This window comes from Haliotis rufescens, unplaced genomic scaffold, assembly GCF_023055435.1.
Source record: "Haliotis rufescens isolate VD_foot unplaced genomic scaffold, xgHalRufe1.0.p SCAF_4, whole genome shotgun sequence".
NCBI lineage: Eukaryota > Metazoa > Mollusca > Gastropoda > Lepetellida > Haliotidae > Haliotis > Haliotis rufescens.
The window spans coordinates 29,902,678-29,915,040 of NW_025964112.1; the positions used below are offsets into that span (position 1 = coordinate 29,902,678).

General features: G+C 41.7%; 1 protein-coding gene across 2 annotated transcripts in view; it reads right to left on the reverse strand.

Moving 5' to 3' along the window:
- Positions 1–3,158: 3,158 nt before the first annotated feature.
- Positions 3,159–12,363, reverse strand: part of LOC124150129 (carboxypeptidase inhibitor SmCI-like) — a 30,677-nt gene continuing 21,472 nt past the window's right edge. For both annotated transcript variants that reach the window (XM_046522054.1, XM_046522053.2), the window contains exon 4: positions 3,159–3,889. In XM_046522054.1, coding sequence (XP_046378010.1) covers positions 3,369–3,889 — 521 coding nt within the window. In that variant the 3' untranslated portion in view covers positions 3,159–3,368. The remainder of the gene's footprint in view (positions 3,890–12,363) is intronic.

Below are 12,363 nucleotides of genomic sequence, written 5' to 3' on the forward strand. Positions count from 1 at the left end.
CAGCTTTCTCGAGCTTTACGACACTAGTTTCAAACTGGCAACTACGCTTCGAAACATATTTTGACGTATTCTCGATTAAAAAAAATTAAAACTGATAAGAAGAACACTATGGAATGGCTTATAGATGGCCTAGATTGTATGGATATAATCATAAAACCCGTAACTGTTGTTCGGAATACCCCGTGTCAAATATTTCGTGGTTGCATGACTTGAAAACATGTTCCGACTGTCACTTTCATGATCTGGTAAGCAACGCTCTGATTGGTCGGATGAAAGGTCGTTCTGACGCGACCCCTAATGGGATGTCCTCAAATCTTTGTTTGGCGGTAGCGAGTACAAAGATTTGATTTTAATGAGATTGCCCCGAGGGACACCAGAAATGGGCTTCACGCATTGCACCCATATGGGGAATCGAACCCGGGCCTTCTGCGAATAAACACACAAGTGCCTCGCTGTATTCCAAACAATCTTTGGGGACAGTATTTGGTCTACTCCTGCTACAAATGTAGTTTCAAGTCAAGAAACGGAGACAGAATCCACTGGCGCTGTTGTCTGAGATCATGCCGTTCCAGAATGATAGCCGTAATTCTGAAAAAAGAAAACTGTCTTACAGCATCGTGCCAAAAGAGAGTAAAGTTGTTTGAATACCTATATATTTCAAGTAATTACATCTGCATTTGCTGAATTTTCCTGGTTCCGTTTTCCCAGACAAAAAAAAGTTACAAGCCGGTTAAAAGAGTTAATTTTGTGACTTTAAACAGTAAAACAAATGCACTCAAGACGAGAAATGTCAATATCGGGTGTTTTAGAAATAGGTAACTTGTTCTGATATCAATATTGTCAAGATTGGTTGTAAAACGTAATGAATTTAATGAATTGCAAATTACGTACGCATTACGCAAATGATTATACATCATGTCACTCATGGGCTTCCATACATTTTTTATTTATCAAGGAGGGTCCACTTTACGATATAATTTTTCACATAATTATGTTTCTAATAATTGTAACAATGTTGGATGAATTTATAAAAGACAGGAATATAGTTATCGGTCGTGTTTAACACACATGTTCTCTGCTGGTGCGGCCGTATAGTTACATAGCAGACGACGCTATATAATTTATGGTTGATGGGCATGCTAGAAGTATATATTGGAAGCCAACTGCTATAATTGTCATCATTATTAATTACATTTTTTAAATAAATGTGTATTTGTCAACGTACCATAAAATAATACGGCTCCGTTATCGTTGTTTTTCCCTGAATATTTTCCAAGGCACTTGCAGGATCACTACAAATTATCTCCCTTTGCGAGCTCTTCTTAATATACGGCGGTCCGTAGATGCCATATTCTCCTCGTTGGTTTTTATCTTTTTTGATGCGGGATTTAACCATTTTCCCGAAGGTTGATTTTGGTAGACTTTTTAATACATTCTCAAATACATTCAATTAAAAGAGACAGTCGTAAAATAATCTGTTGCAATTTTCTTGAGGTTAAATTACAGAATGACCAGACTACATGTGTGTTTGAAGACATGAAGTACATCACGTGTGCATGGAGACACGAGTGACAGTACGCATGTCAACATATACGAGTGTCAGCACCTCGGTATAAATGAACGAGTGACAACGTCATCACCCTATGGATAAACGTGTGTTTGTAGTCACGCGTGGCACCATGTTTGCATGGAGACACGAATGACAGTACGTAGGCAAATACCTAGATATCTACATCACGTTCATGTCTGTGCCTGTCGATTCACCTTTAGAATTCAGCTAACACCTTTAGAATTCCACACCATGATCGTGGCGCTAAGGTGATCGCCACTCACCGACTTTTAACTTAGACGAACGACTGCCATAGTGGGCTACAATACACGCTCGCCTTGTGGAACGAAACCTTACACCTCAAAGTTTACAATCACATCACCATACCCGATGACATGATTTGTGGAATGTTGTTGCAAGATCCTTCGCCGATATGACGTCAACCTAGCAACAAAGTGGCAGAGTCGTCGACTGTGTATGATAAGCTCGTCTCAGTGAGCTATCATCTCCACATGCCATCGCCACACACCAAAACAAAACAAAACAAAACAAAGAACCCGACTCCCTTCCCGCCTTCCTCCCTCCCTGAATCCCTCCTCCCCCTCCTCCTCCCTCCTCCATCCCTCCTTCTCCCTCCTCCTCCCTCCTCCTCCTCCTCCTCGCTCCCTTCACCACCACCGCCTTTTCTATTTTTAGAACAACCAAAGAACAACAACCATGTCGATCTTGTTCACCTTGTACGACCGCTTCTCTGGGTTTGTTCCCCTTCCCTCCTCCCCGGAAACGGATGCGACGCCCTCTTGGAGGTGCGCACGCCACCGGAAACGGATGCGACGCCATCTTGGAGGTGCGCGCGCCACCTGAAACGGATGCGCCGCCATCTTGGAGGCGCGCACGCCGCCGGAAACGGATGTGACGCCATCTTGGAGGCGCACGCCACCAGAAACGGATGGGCCGCCATCTTGGATGCGCACGCAGGACCCATCATGCACTGCGCAGGGGTCACGTGGCCGGAAGTGACGTCACAGAGGTCACGTGATCCTCTCGACCAATCAGAAGCCAGGAGCGGTACTGAAGCGCTGTCCTCAACTACTATCGTTGTATTATTGTTTGCATGTTTATTACCTTCAGTTGGCGTGTGCTTTTCCTTTACGATTTTTTTTCATATAGTTTGTTCTTTGCGGTTGCGGGCACGGGTGAATACAGTGCTCTAAGGTGTCGCAATTCCCTGTATTTGCGACCCTTTTCCGAATCAACTAATCACGGGTTCGAATCCCAGACTCGCCCCGACTACGATCCTTGCTTTGTCCTCACCTTACCTATGTCTATGGGTTTTACCAAAATCACACAACAAGCTGACATTCTCTGATATATCTTTTTTTTTTTACGTTCAAAGCGACGATAAACCTAATTTGATTTACTCAATCCCATATTGCAACTATTACAGAACCTTCAGTCAAACCTGAGAGCCAGGTTGCTTTTTGCAATACCAAGTTCACAACTTAGATCATGTCGATCTGACATGTTCAATGTCATCTAAATATAAACTGATAAACCGAGGCTGTCGTGTAGACGGGACACAATGAAAAGAACAACAACTATTTGTACCTATAATCTGAAACATTTTAATGCGACAAACGTGGTCTTGAAAATGTAACGAACTGCAATGGGCGTCTAAAGCGCTGAAGGTAAAGATTGTTTACATGAAAAACATTATCTTGTTGCATCGACGACACTAGATCAACTTGGTTCTATTTTGGTAAATGGTGGCGAGATGTAATTCAGTGTAATTCAGCATGGCAATGTCTTCGAGCCGGACTCACACCCCAGGAACGTGACCTGTCTCTTTCTCAGGGTTATCAGCAGCACCGCATTTGTACTGGCACATTTCTTCCGTCAAAAACATGTTGGCATTACCGCCACATCCTCCCCACGTGAATCGGCGGCACCCCGGCTGTGGTGCTGTTTTGTCGTAGTAGTATAGCTGTCTATTACTGGTACAAGGCCCTGATTCCGATGGCAAGTCACAGATGTTACATTTATTAGTGCACAGAGCACTCGTGTCAAACATGTTGGGCTGACTAGCACTGCAGCTCTTCTGGGATGTATAGCGACATGTGCGAGTGTGTTTGTTGTAGAAGTAGCCAGAACACTGACCATTTGGTACTACACAAGACGAGCACTGGCATGTCATACTGCAGTCGGATAAGGTCACAAACCGATTTCCGTTGCCTTGACATCCACCATACTGAAACTTCTCACACTGCCCGCTTGTGATGTTAAAAAAGTATCTTGTGAAATTCTTTGTACAGGAACCAGAGTCAGGATGGCGGTAACATCCTGTCAACAGAAATGGTGTTTGCATTTACCTTATATTTTATCAAACGTGTAACAGTACTGTTATAAATAATATAGATCTGTATATTGTATCATGGTATCATAAAATAAGCGAATGGATGTTGTGGTATGCCCATTAGCAATACACCAACTGTGTGAGGATGTTACCATACAAACATTCTGTGATTCCTATTTTGCACAGTAGCACGTTTGATCTCGTAATATCACTAGTAATAACACCTTTCTATTAAGTTCCGCATTGTTGCAATATTAGAAAGTTTTAATTTAATGCAAAACAGAAGCAGCCCACGTCATCTGCTTTCATTTCCAATTCCACAGTGCGTAGAAAAGAATATCTATCCAACTGTTGTTGGAACTCATCAAGTCAACCAACTTGATTAATTCCTAAAACGGATGTACTAACATTGTGACTAAGACGCAGTGAAGATATTTTGTTCAGGAATGCTAGTGTTTCTTTTTTCAATTAAAGCCCATCAAAACAAATCCTTAAATCTTGCTGTAAAATACTATGGAAAAGATGATATGGCGCACGGCTTCCTCCTTATGTTTCAGAATAATCATTTCAGTCAATTCTGAGAAATCTTAAGTTAAGGGTCAGTCTGACATGATGGGTTGGACGGATAGATGGCGTGCAACGTGACAATAAAATGATAAAGGACCAGGTGAACTAAAATATCTTCATATTTTTATGTTTCGTCCAACTCATGTGTCTTTTTTAAAACTTCGATGACTGCCAGACAGGAATAATCTTATTATCATACGAGGCCAGTCCTCTTGTGTTTGTAAAACTCTCAACCCTTCCTGATTTTCCAGTTAGTTCTTCCAATACTATGGCGCACATGAAAAACATAACTGCACAAATTTCTTCTCGCTACTAAACGGTTGGGTTTTCTTTTGAAATACATTAATGTGAAACGATGGGCAGGCATGCCTACAACTTGCTAATTTCAGTAGAAATGTGTTTTTGTAGCAAAACAAAATAAAGTTTGCTTTTGTTTGGAAATCAAATATACCATACCAAGTGTATGTGAACTGAAAGGCTGACAATGGGCGTATATGTGAAGAGAGTGACAGATGTGACTAACAATGGGTGTGTATGTGAAGTGATTGGCAGATGTGACTAACAATGGGCGTGTATGTGAAGAGAGTGACAGACATGACTAACAATGGGCGTGTATGTGAAGTGAGAGGCAGATGTGACTAACAATGGGCGTGTATGTGAAGAGAGTGACAGATGTGACTAACAATGGGTGTGTATGTGAAGTGATTGGCAGATGTGACTAACAATGGGTGTGTATGTGAAGTGATTGGCAGATGTGACTAACAATGGATGTGTATGTGAAGAGAGTGACAGACATGACTAACAATGGGCGTGTATGTGAAGTGAGAGGCAGATGTGACTAACAATGGGCGTGTATGTGAAGAGAGTGACAGATGTGACTAACAATGGGTGTGTATGTGAAGTGATTGGCAGATGTGACTAACAATGGGTGTGTATTTGAAGTGAGAGACGGATATGACTAACAATGGGTGTGTATGTGAAGTTAGAGACGGATATGACTAACAATGGGCGTGTATGTGAAGAGAGTGACAGATATGACTAACAATGGGCGTGTATGTGAAGTGATTGGCAGATGTGACTAACAATGGGCGTGTATGTGAAGTGAGAGACGGATATGACTAAAAATGGGTGTGTATGTGAAGTGAGTGGAAGATATGACTAACAATGGGTGTATATGTGAAGTGATTGACCGATATGGCTGTCAATGGGTGTGTATGTGAAGAGAGTGACATACATGACTAACAATGGGCGTGTATGTGAAGTGAGAGGCAGATATGACTAACAATGGATGTGTATGTGAAGTGATTGACAGATATGGCTGACAATGGGCGTGTATGTGAAGAGAGTGACAGACATGACTAACAAAGGGTGTGTATGTGAAGTGAGTGGCAGATATGACTAACAATTGGCGTGTATGTGAAGAGAGTGAGAGATATGACTAACAATGGGTGTGTATGTGAAGTGAGTGGCAGATGTGACCAACAATGGGCGTGCATGTGAAGTGAGAGACGGATATGACTAACAATGGGTGTGTATGTGAAGTGAGTGGAAGATATGACTAACAATGGGTGTATATGTGAAGTGATTGACAGATATGGCTGTCAATGGGTGTGTATGTGAAGAGAGTGACATACATGACTAACAATGGGCGTGTATGTGAAGTGAGAGGCAGATATGACTAACAATGGATGTGTATGTGAAGTGATTGACAGATATGGCTGACAATGGGCGTGTATGTGAAGAGAGTGACAGACATGACTAACAAAGGGTGTGTATGTGAAGTGAGTGGCAGATATGACTAACAATGGACGTGTATGTGAAGAGAGTGAGAGATATGACTAACAATGGGTGTGTATGTGAAGTGAGTGGCAGATATGACTAACAATGGGCGTTTATGCGAAGAGAATGACAGATATGACTAACAATGGGTGTATATGTGAAGTTATTGACAGATATGGCTGTCAATGGGCGTTTATGTGAAGTGAGTGGCAGATATGACTAACAATGAATGTGTATGTGAAGAGTGTGTCAGATATGACTAACAATGGGTGTATATGTGAAGAGAGTGACAGATATGACTAACAATGGGTGTGTATGTGAAGTGATTGACAGATATGGCTGACAATGGGTGTGTATGTGAAGAGAGTGACATACATGACTAACAATGGGCGTGTATGTGAAGAGAGTGAGAGATATGACTAACAATGGGTGTGTATGTGAAGTGAGTGGCAGATATGACTAACAATGGGTGTGTATGTGAAGAGAGTGACAGATATGACTAACAATGGGCGTGTATGTGAAGTGATTGGCAGATATGAGTGAGTGAGTGAGTGAGTGAGTATAGTTTTACGCCGCTTTTAGCAATATTCCAGCAATATCAAGGCGGGGGACACCAGAAATGGGCTTCTCACATTGTAACCATGTCGGGAATCGAGCCCGGGTCTCCGGCGTGACGAGCGAACGCTTTAACCACTAGGCTACCCGACCGCCCCTGAGTGGCAGATATGACTAACAATGGGTGTGTATGTGAAGAGAGTGACAGACATGACTAACAATAGGCGTTAATGTGAAGAGAGTGACAGACATGACTAGCAATGGGCGTGTATGTGAAGTGATTGACAGATATGGCTGACAATGGGCGTGTATGTGAAGAGAGTGGCACATATGACTAACAATGAATGTGTATGTGAAAAGAGTGACAGATATGACTAACAATGGGCGTATATGTGAAGTGATTGGCAGATATCACTAACAATGAATGTGTATGTGAAGTGAGTGACAGTCATGACTAACAATGGGCATGTATGTGAAGAGAGTGACATACATGACTAACAATGGGTGTGTATGTGAAGTGAGAGGGAGATATGACTAATAATGGATGTGTATGTGAAGTGAGTGGCAGATATGACTAACAATGGGCGTGTATGTGAAGTGAGTGGCAGATATGACTAACAATGGGTGTGTATGTGAAGAGAGTGACAGATATGACTAACAATGGGTGTATATCTGAAGTGATTGACAGATATGACTTGCAATGGGTGTATATGTGAAGATAGTGACGGATATGACTAACAATGGGTGCATATGTGAAGTGATTGACAGATATGGCTGACAATAGGCGTGTATGTGAAGTGAGAGGGAGATATGACTAACAATGGGCGTGTATGTGAAGTAAGTGGCAGATATGACTAACAATGGGTGTGTATGTGAAGAGAGTGACAGATATGACTAACAATGGGTGTATATGTGAAGAGAGTGACAGATATGACTAGCAATGGTTGTATATGTGAAGTGATTGACAGATATGACTAACAATGGGTGTGTATGTGAAGTGAGTGGCAGATATGACTAACAATGGGCGTTTATGCGAAGAGAATGACAGATATGACTAACAATGGGTGTATATGTGAAGTTATTGACAGATATGGCTGTCAATGGGCGTTTATGTGAAGTGAGTGGCAGATATGACTAACAATGAATGTGTATGTGAAGAGTGTGTCAGATATGACTAACAATGGGTGTATATGTGAAGAGAGTGACAGATATGACTAACAATGGGTGTTTATGTGAAGTGATTGACAGATATGGCTGACAATGGGTTTGTATGTGAAGAGAGTGACATACATGACTAACAATGGGCGTATATGTGAAGTGAGAGGCAGATATGACTAACAATGGGTGTGTATGTGAAGTGAGTGGCAGATATGACTAACAATGGGTGTGTATGTGAAGAGAGTGACAGATATGACTAACAATGGGCGTGTATGTGAAGTGATTGGCAGATATGAGTGAGTGAGTATAGTTTTACGCCGCTTTTAGCAATATTCCAGCAATATCAAGGCGGGTGACACCGGAAATGGGCTTCTCACATTGTACCCATGTCGGGAATCGAGACCGGGTCTTCGGCGTGACGAGCGAACGCTTTAACCACTAGGCTACCCGACCATCCCTGAGTGGCAGATATGACTAGCAATGGGCGTGTAAGTGAAGTGAGTAGCAGATATGACTAACAATGGGTGTGTATGTGAAGAGAGTGACAGACATGACTAACAATGGGCGTTAATGTGAAGAGAGTGACAGACATGACTAACAATGGGCGTGTATGTGAAGTGATTGACAGATATGGCTGACAATGGGCGTGTATGTGAAGAGAGTGGCACATATGACTAACAATGAATGTGTATGTGAAAAGAGTGACAGATATGACTAACAATGGGCGTATATGTGAAGTGATTGGCAGATATCACTAACAATGAGTGTGTATGTGAAGTGAGTGAGTGTCATGACTAACAATGGGCATGTATGTGAAGAGAGTGACATATATGACTAACAATGGGTGTGTATGTGAAGTGAGAGGGAGATATGACTAACAATGGATGTGTATGGGAAGTGAGTGGCAGATATGACTAACAATGGGCGTGTATGTGAAGTGAGTGGCAGATATGACTAACAATGGGTGTGTATGTGAAGAGACTGACAGATATGACTAACAATGGGTGTATACGTGAAGAGAGTGACAGATTGGACTAGCAATGGTTGTATATGTGAAGTGATTGAAAGATATGACTTCCAATGGGTGTATATATGAAGAGAGTGACAGATATGACTAACAATGGGCGTGTTTGTGAAGTGATTGATAGATATGACTAACAATGGGCGTATATGTGAATTGGGTGGCAGATATGCCTAACAATGAATGTGTATGTGAAGAGAGTGACATACATGACTAACAATGGGTGTGTATGTGAAGTGAGTGGCAGATATGACTTACTATGGGCGTGTAAGTGAAGTGAGTAGCAGATATGACTAACAATGGGTGTGTATGTGAAGAGAGTGACAGATATGACTAACAATGGGCGTGTATGTGAAGTTATTGACAGATATGGCTGACAATGGGCGTGTATGTGAAGAGAGTGACAGATATGACTAACAATGGGTGTATATGTGAAGTGATTGACAGATATGGCTGACAATGGGCGTTTATGTGAAGAGAGTGACAGATATAACTAACAATGAGTGCGTATGTGAAGAGATTGGCAGATATGACTAGCAACTGGTGTAAATGTGAAGTGATTGGTAGATATGACTGACAATGGGCGTAAATGTGAAGTGACTGGCAGATATGACTAACAATGGATGTGTATGAGAAGTTAGCGACAGATATGACTAACAATGGGCGTGTATGTGAGGTGATAGACGATGTGACTAACAATGGATGTGTATGAGAAGTTTGCGACAGATATGACTAGCAATAGGTGTGTATGTGAGGTCATAGACAGATATGACTAACAATGGATGTGTATGAGAAGTTAGCGACACATATGACAAACAATGTGTGTGTATGTGAGGTCATAGACAGATGTGACTAACAATGGATGTGTATGAGAAGTTAGCGACAGATATGACTAACAATGGGTGTGTATGTGAGGTCATAGACAGATGTGACTAACAATGGATGTGTATGAGAAGTTAGCGACAGATATGACTAACAATGGGTGTGTATGTGAGGTCATAGATAGATATGACTAACAATGGATGTGTATGAGAAGTTAGCGACAGATATGACTAGCAATAGGTGTGTATGTGAGGTCATAGACAGATATGACTAACAATGGATGTGTATGAGAAGTTAGCGACAGATATGACTAACAATGGGCGTGTATGTGAGGTGATAGACGATGTGACTAACAATGGATGTGTATGAGAAGTTTGCGACAGATATGACTAGCAATAGGTGTGTATGTGAGGTCATAGACAGATATGACTAACAATGGATGTGTATGAGAAGTTAGCGACACATATGACAAACAATGTGTGTGTATGTGAGGTCATAGACAGATGTGACTAACAATGGATGTGTATGAGAAGTTAGCGACAGATATGACTAACAATGGGTGTGTATGTGAGGTCATAGACAGATGTGACTAACAATGGATGTGTATGAGAGGTTAGCGACAGATATGACTAACAATGGGTGTGTATGTGAGGTCATAGATAGATATGACTAACAATGGATGTGTATGAGAAGTTAGCGACATATATGACTAACAATGAGTGTGTATGAGAAGTTAGCGACAGATATGACTAAGAATGGGTGTGTATGAGAAGTTAGCGACAGATATGACTAACAATGGGTGTGTATGAGAAGTTAGCAACAGATATGACTAACAATGGGTGTGTATGAGAAGTTAGCGACATATATGACTAACAATGGGTGTGTATGAGAAGTTAGCGACATATATGACTAAGAATGGGTGTGTATGAGAAGTTAGCGACAGATATGACTAACAATGGGTGTGTATGAGAAGTGAGAGGCAGATATGACTAACAATAGGCGTGTATGTGAAATGAGAGGCAGATATGACTAACAATGGGTGTGTATGTGAAGTGAGTGGCAGATATGACTAACAATGGGCGTGTATGTTATGTGAGTGGCAGATATGACTAACAATGGGTGTGTATGTGAAGTGAGTGGCAGATATGACTAACAATGGGTGTGTATGTGATGTGATTGACAGATATGGCTGACAATGGGCGTGTATGTGAAGTGAGAGGCAGATATGACTAACAATGGATGTGTATGTGAAGTGAGTGGCAGATATGACTAACAATGGGCGTGTAAGTGAAGTGAGTGGCAGATATGACTAACAATGGGTGTGTATGTGAAGAGAGTGACAGACATGACTAACAGTGGGCGTTAATGTGATGAGAGTGACAGACATGACTAACAATGGGCGTGTATGTGAAGTGATTGACAGATATGGCTGACAATGGGCGTGTATGTGAAGAGAGTGGCAGATATGACTAACAATGAATGTGTATGTGAAAAGAGTGACAGATATGACTAACAATGGGCGTATATGTGAAGTGATTGGCAGATATGACTAACAATAGGCGTGTATGTGAAATGAGAGGCAGATATGACTAACAATGGGTGTGTATGTGAAGTGAGTGGCAGATATGACTAACAATGGGTGTGTATGTTATGTGAGTGGCAGATATGACTAACAATGGGTGTGTATGTGAAGTGAGTGGCAGATATGACTAACAATGGGTGTGTATGTGAAGTGAGTGGCAGATATGACTAACAATGGGCGTGTATGTGAAGTGAGTGGCAGATATGACTAACAATGGGTGTGTATGTGAAGTGAGTGGCAGATATGACTAACAATGGGTGTGTATGTGATGTGATTGACAGATATGGCTGACAATGGGCGTGTATGTGAAGTGAGAGGCAGATATGACTAACAATGTATGTGTATGTGAAGTGAGTGGCAGATAGGACTAACAATGGGCGTGTAAGTGAAGAGAGTGGCAGATATGACTGACAATGGGCGTGTATGTGAAGAGAGTGGCAGATATGACTAACAATGAATGTGTATGTGAAAAGAGTGACAGATATGACTAACAATGGGCGTATATGTGAAGTGATTGGCAGATATGACTAACAATAGGCGTGTATGTGAAATGAGAGGCAGATATGACTAACAATGGGTGTGTATGTGAAGTGAGTGGCAGATATGACTAACAATGGGCGTGTATGTTATGTGAGTGGCAGATATGACTAACAATGGGTGTGTATGTGAAGTGAGTGGCAGATATGACTAACAATGGGTGTGTATGTGAAGTGAGTGGCAGATATGACTAACAATGGGCGTGTATGTGAAGTGAGTGGCAGATATGACTAACAATGGGTGTGTATGTGAAGTGAGTGGCAGATATGACTAACAATGGGTGTGTATGTGATGTGATTGACAGATATGGCTGACAATGGGCGTGTATGTGAAGTGAGAGGCAGATATGACTAACAATGTATGTGTATGTGAAGTGAGTGGCAGATAGGACTAACAATGGGCGTGTAAGTGAAGAGAGTGGCAGATATGACTAACAATGG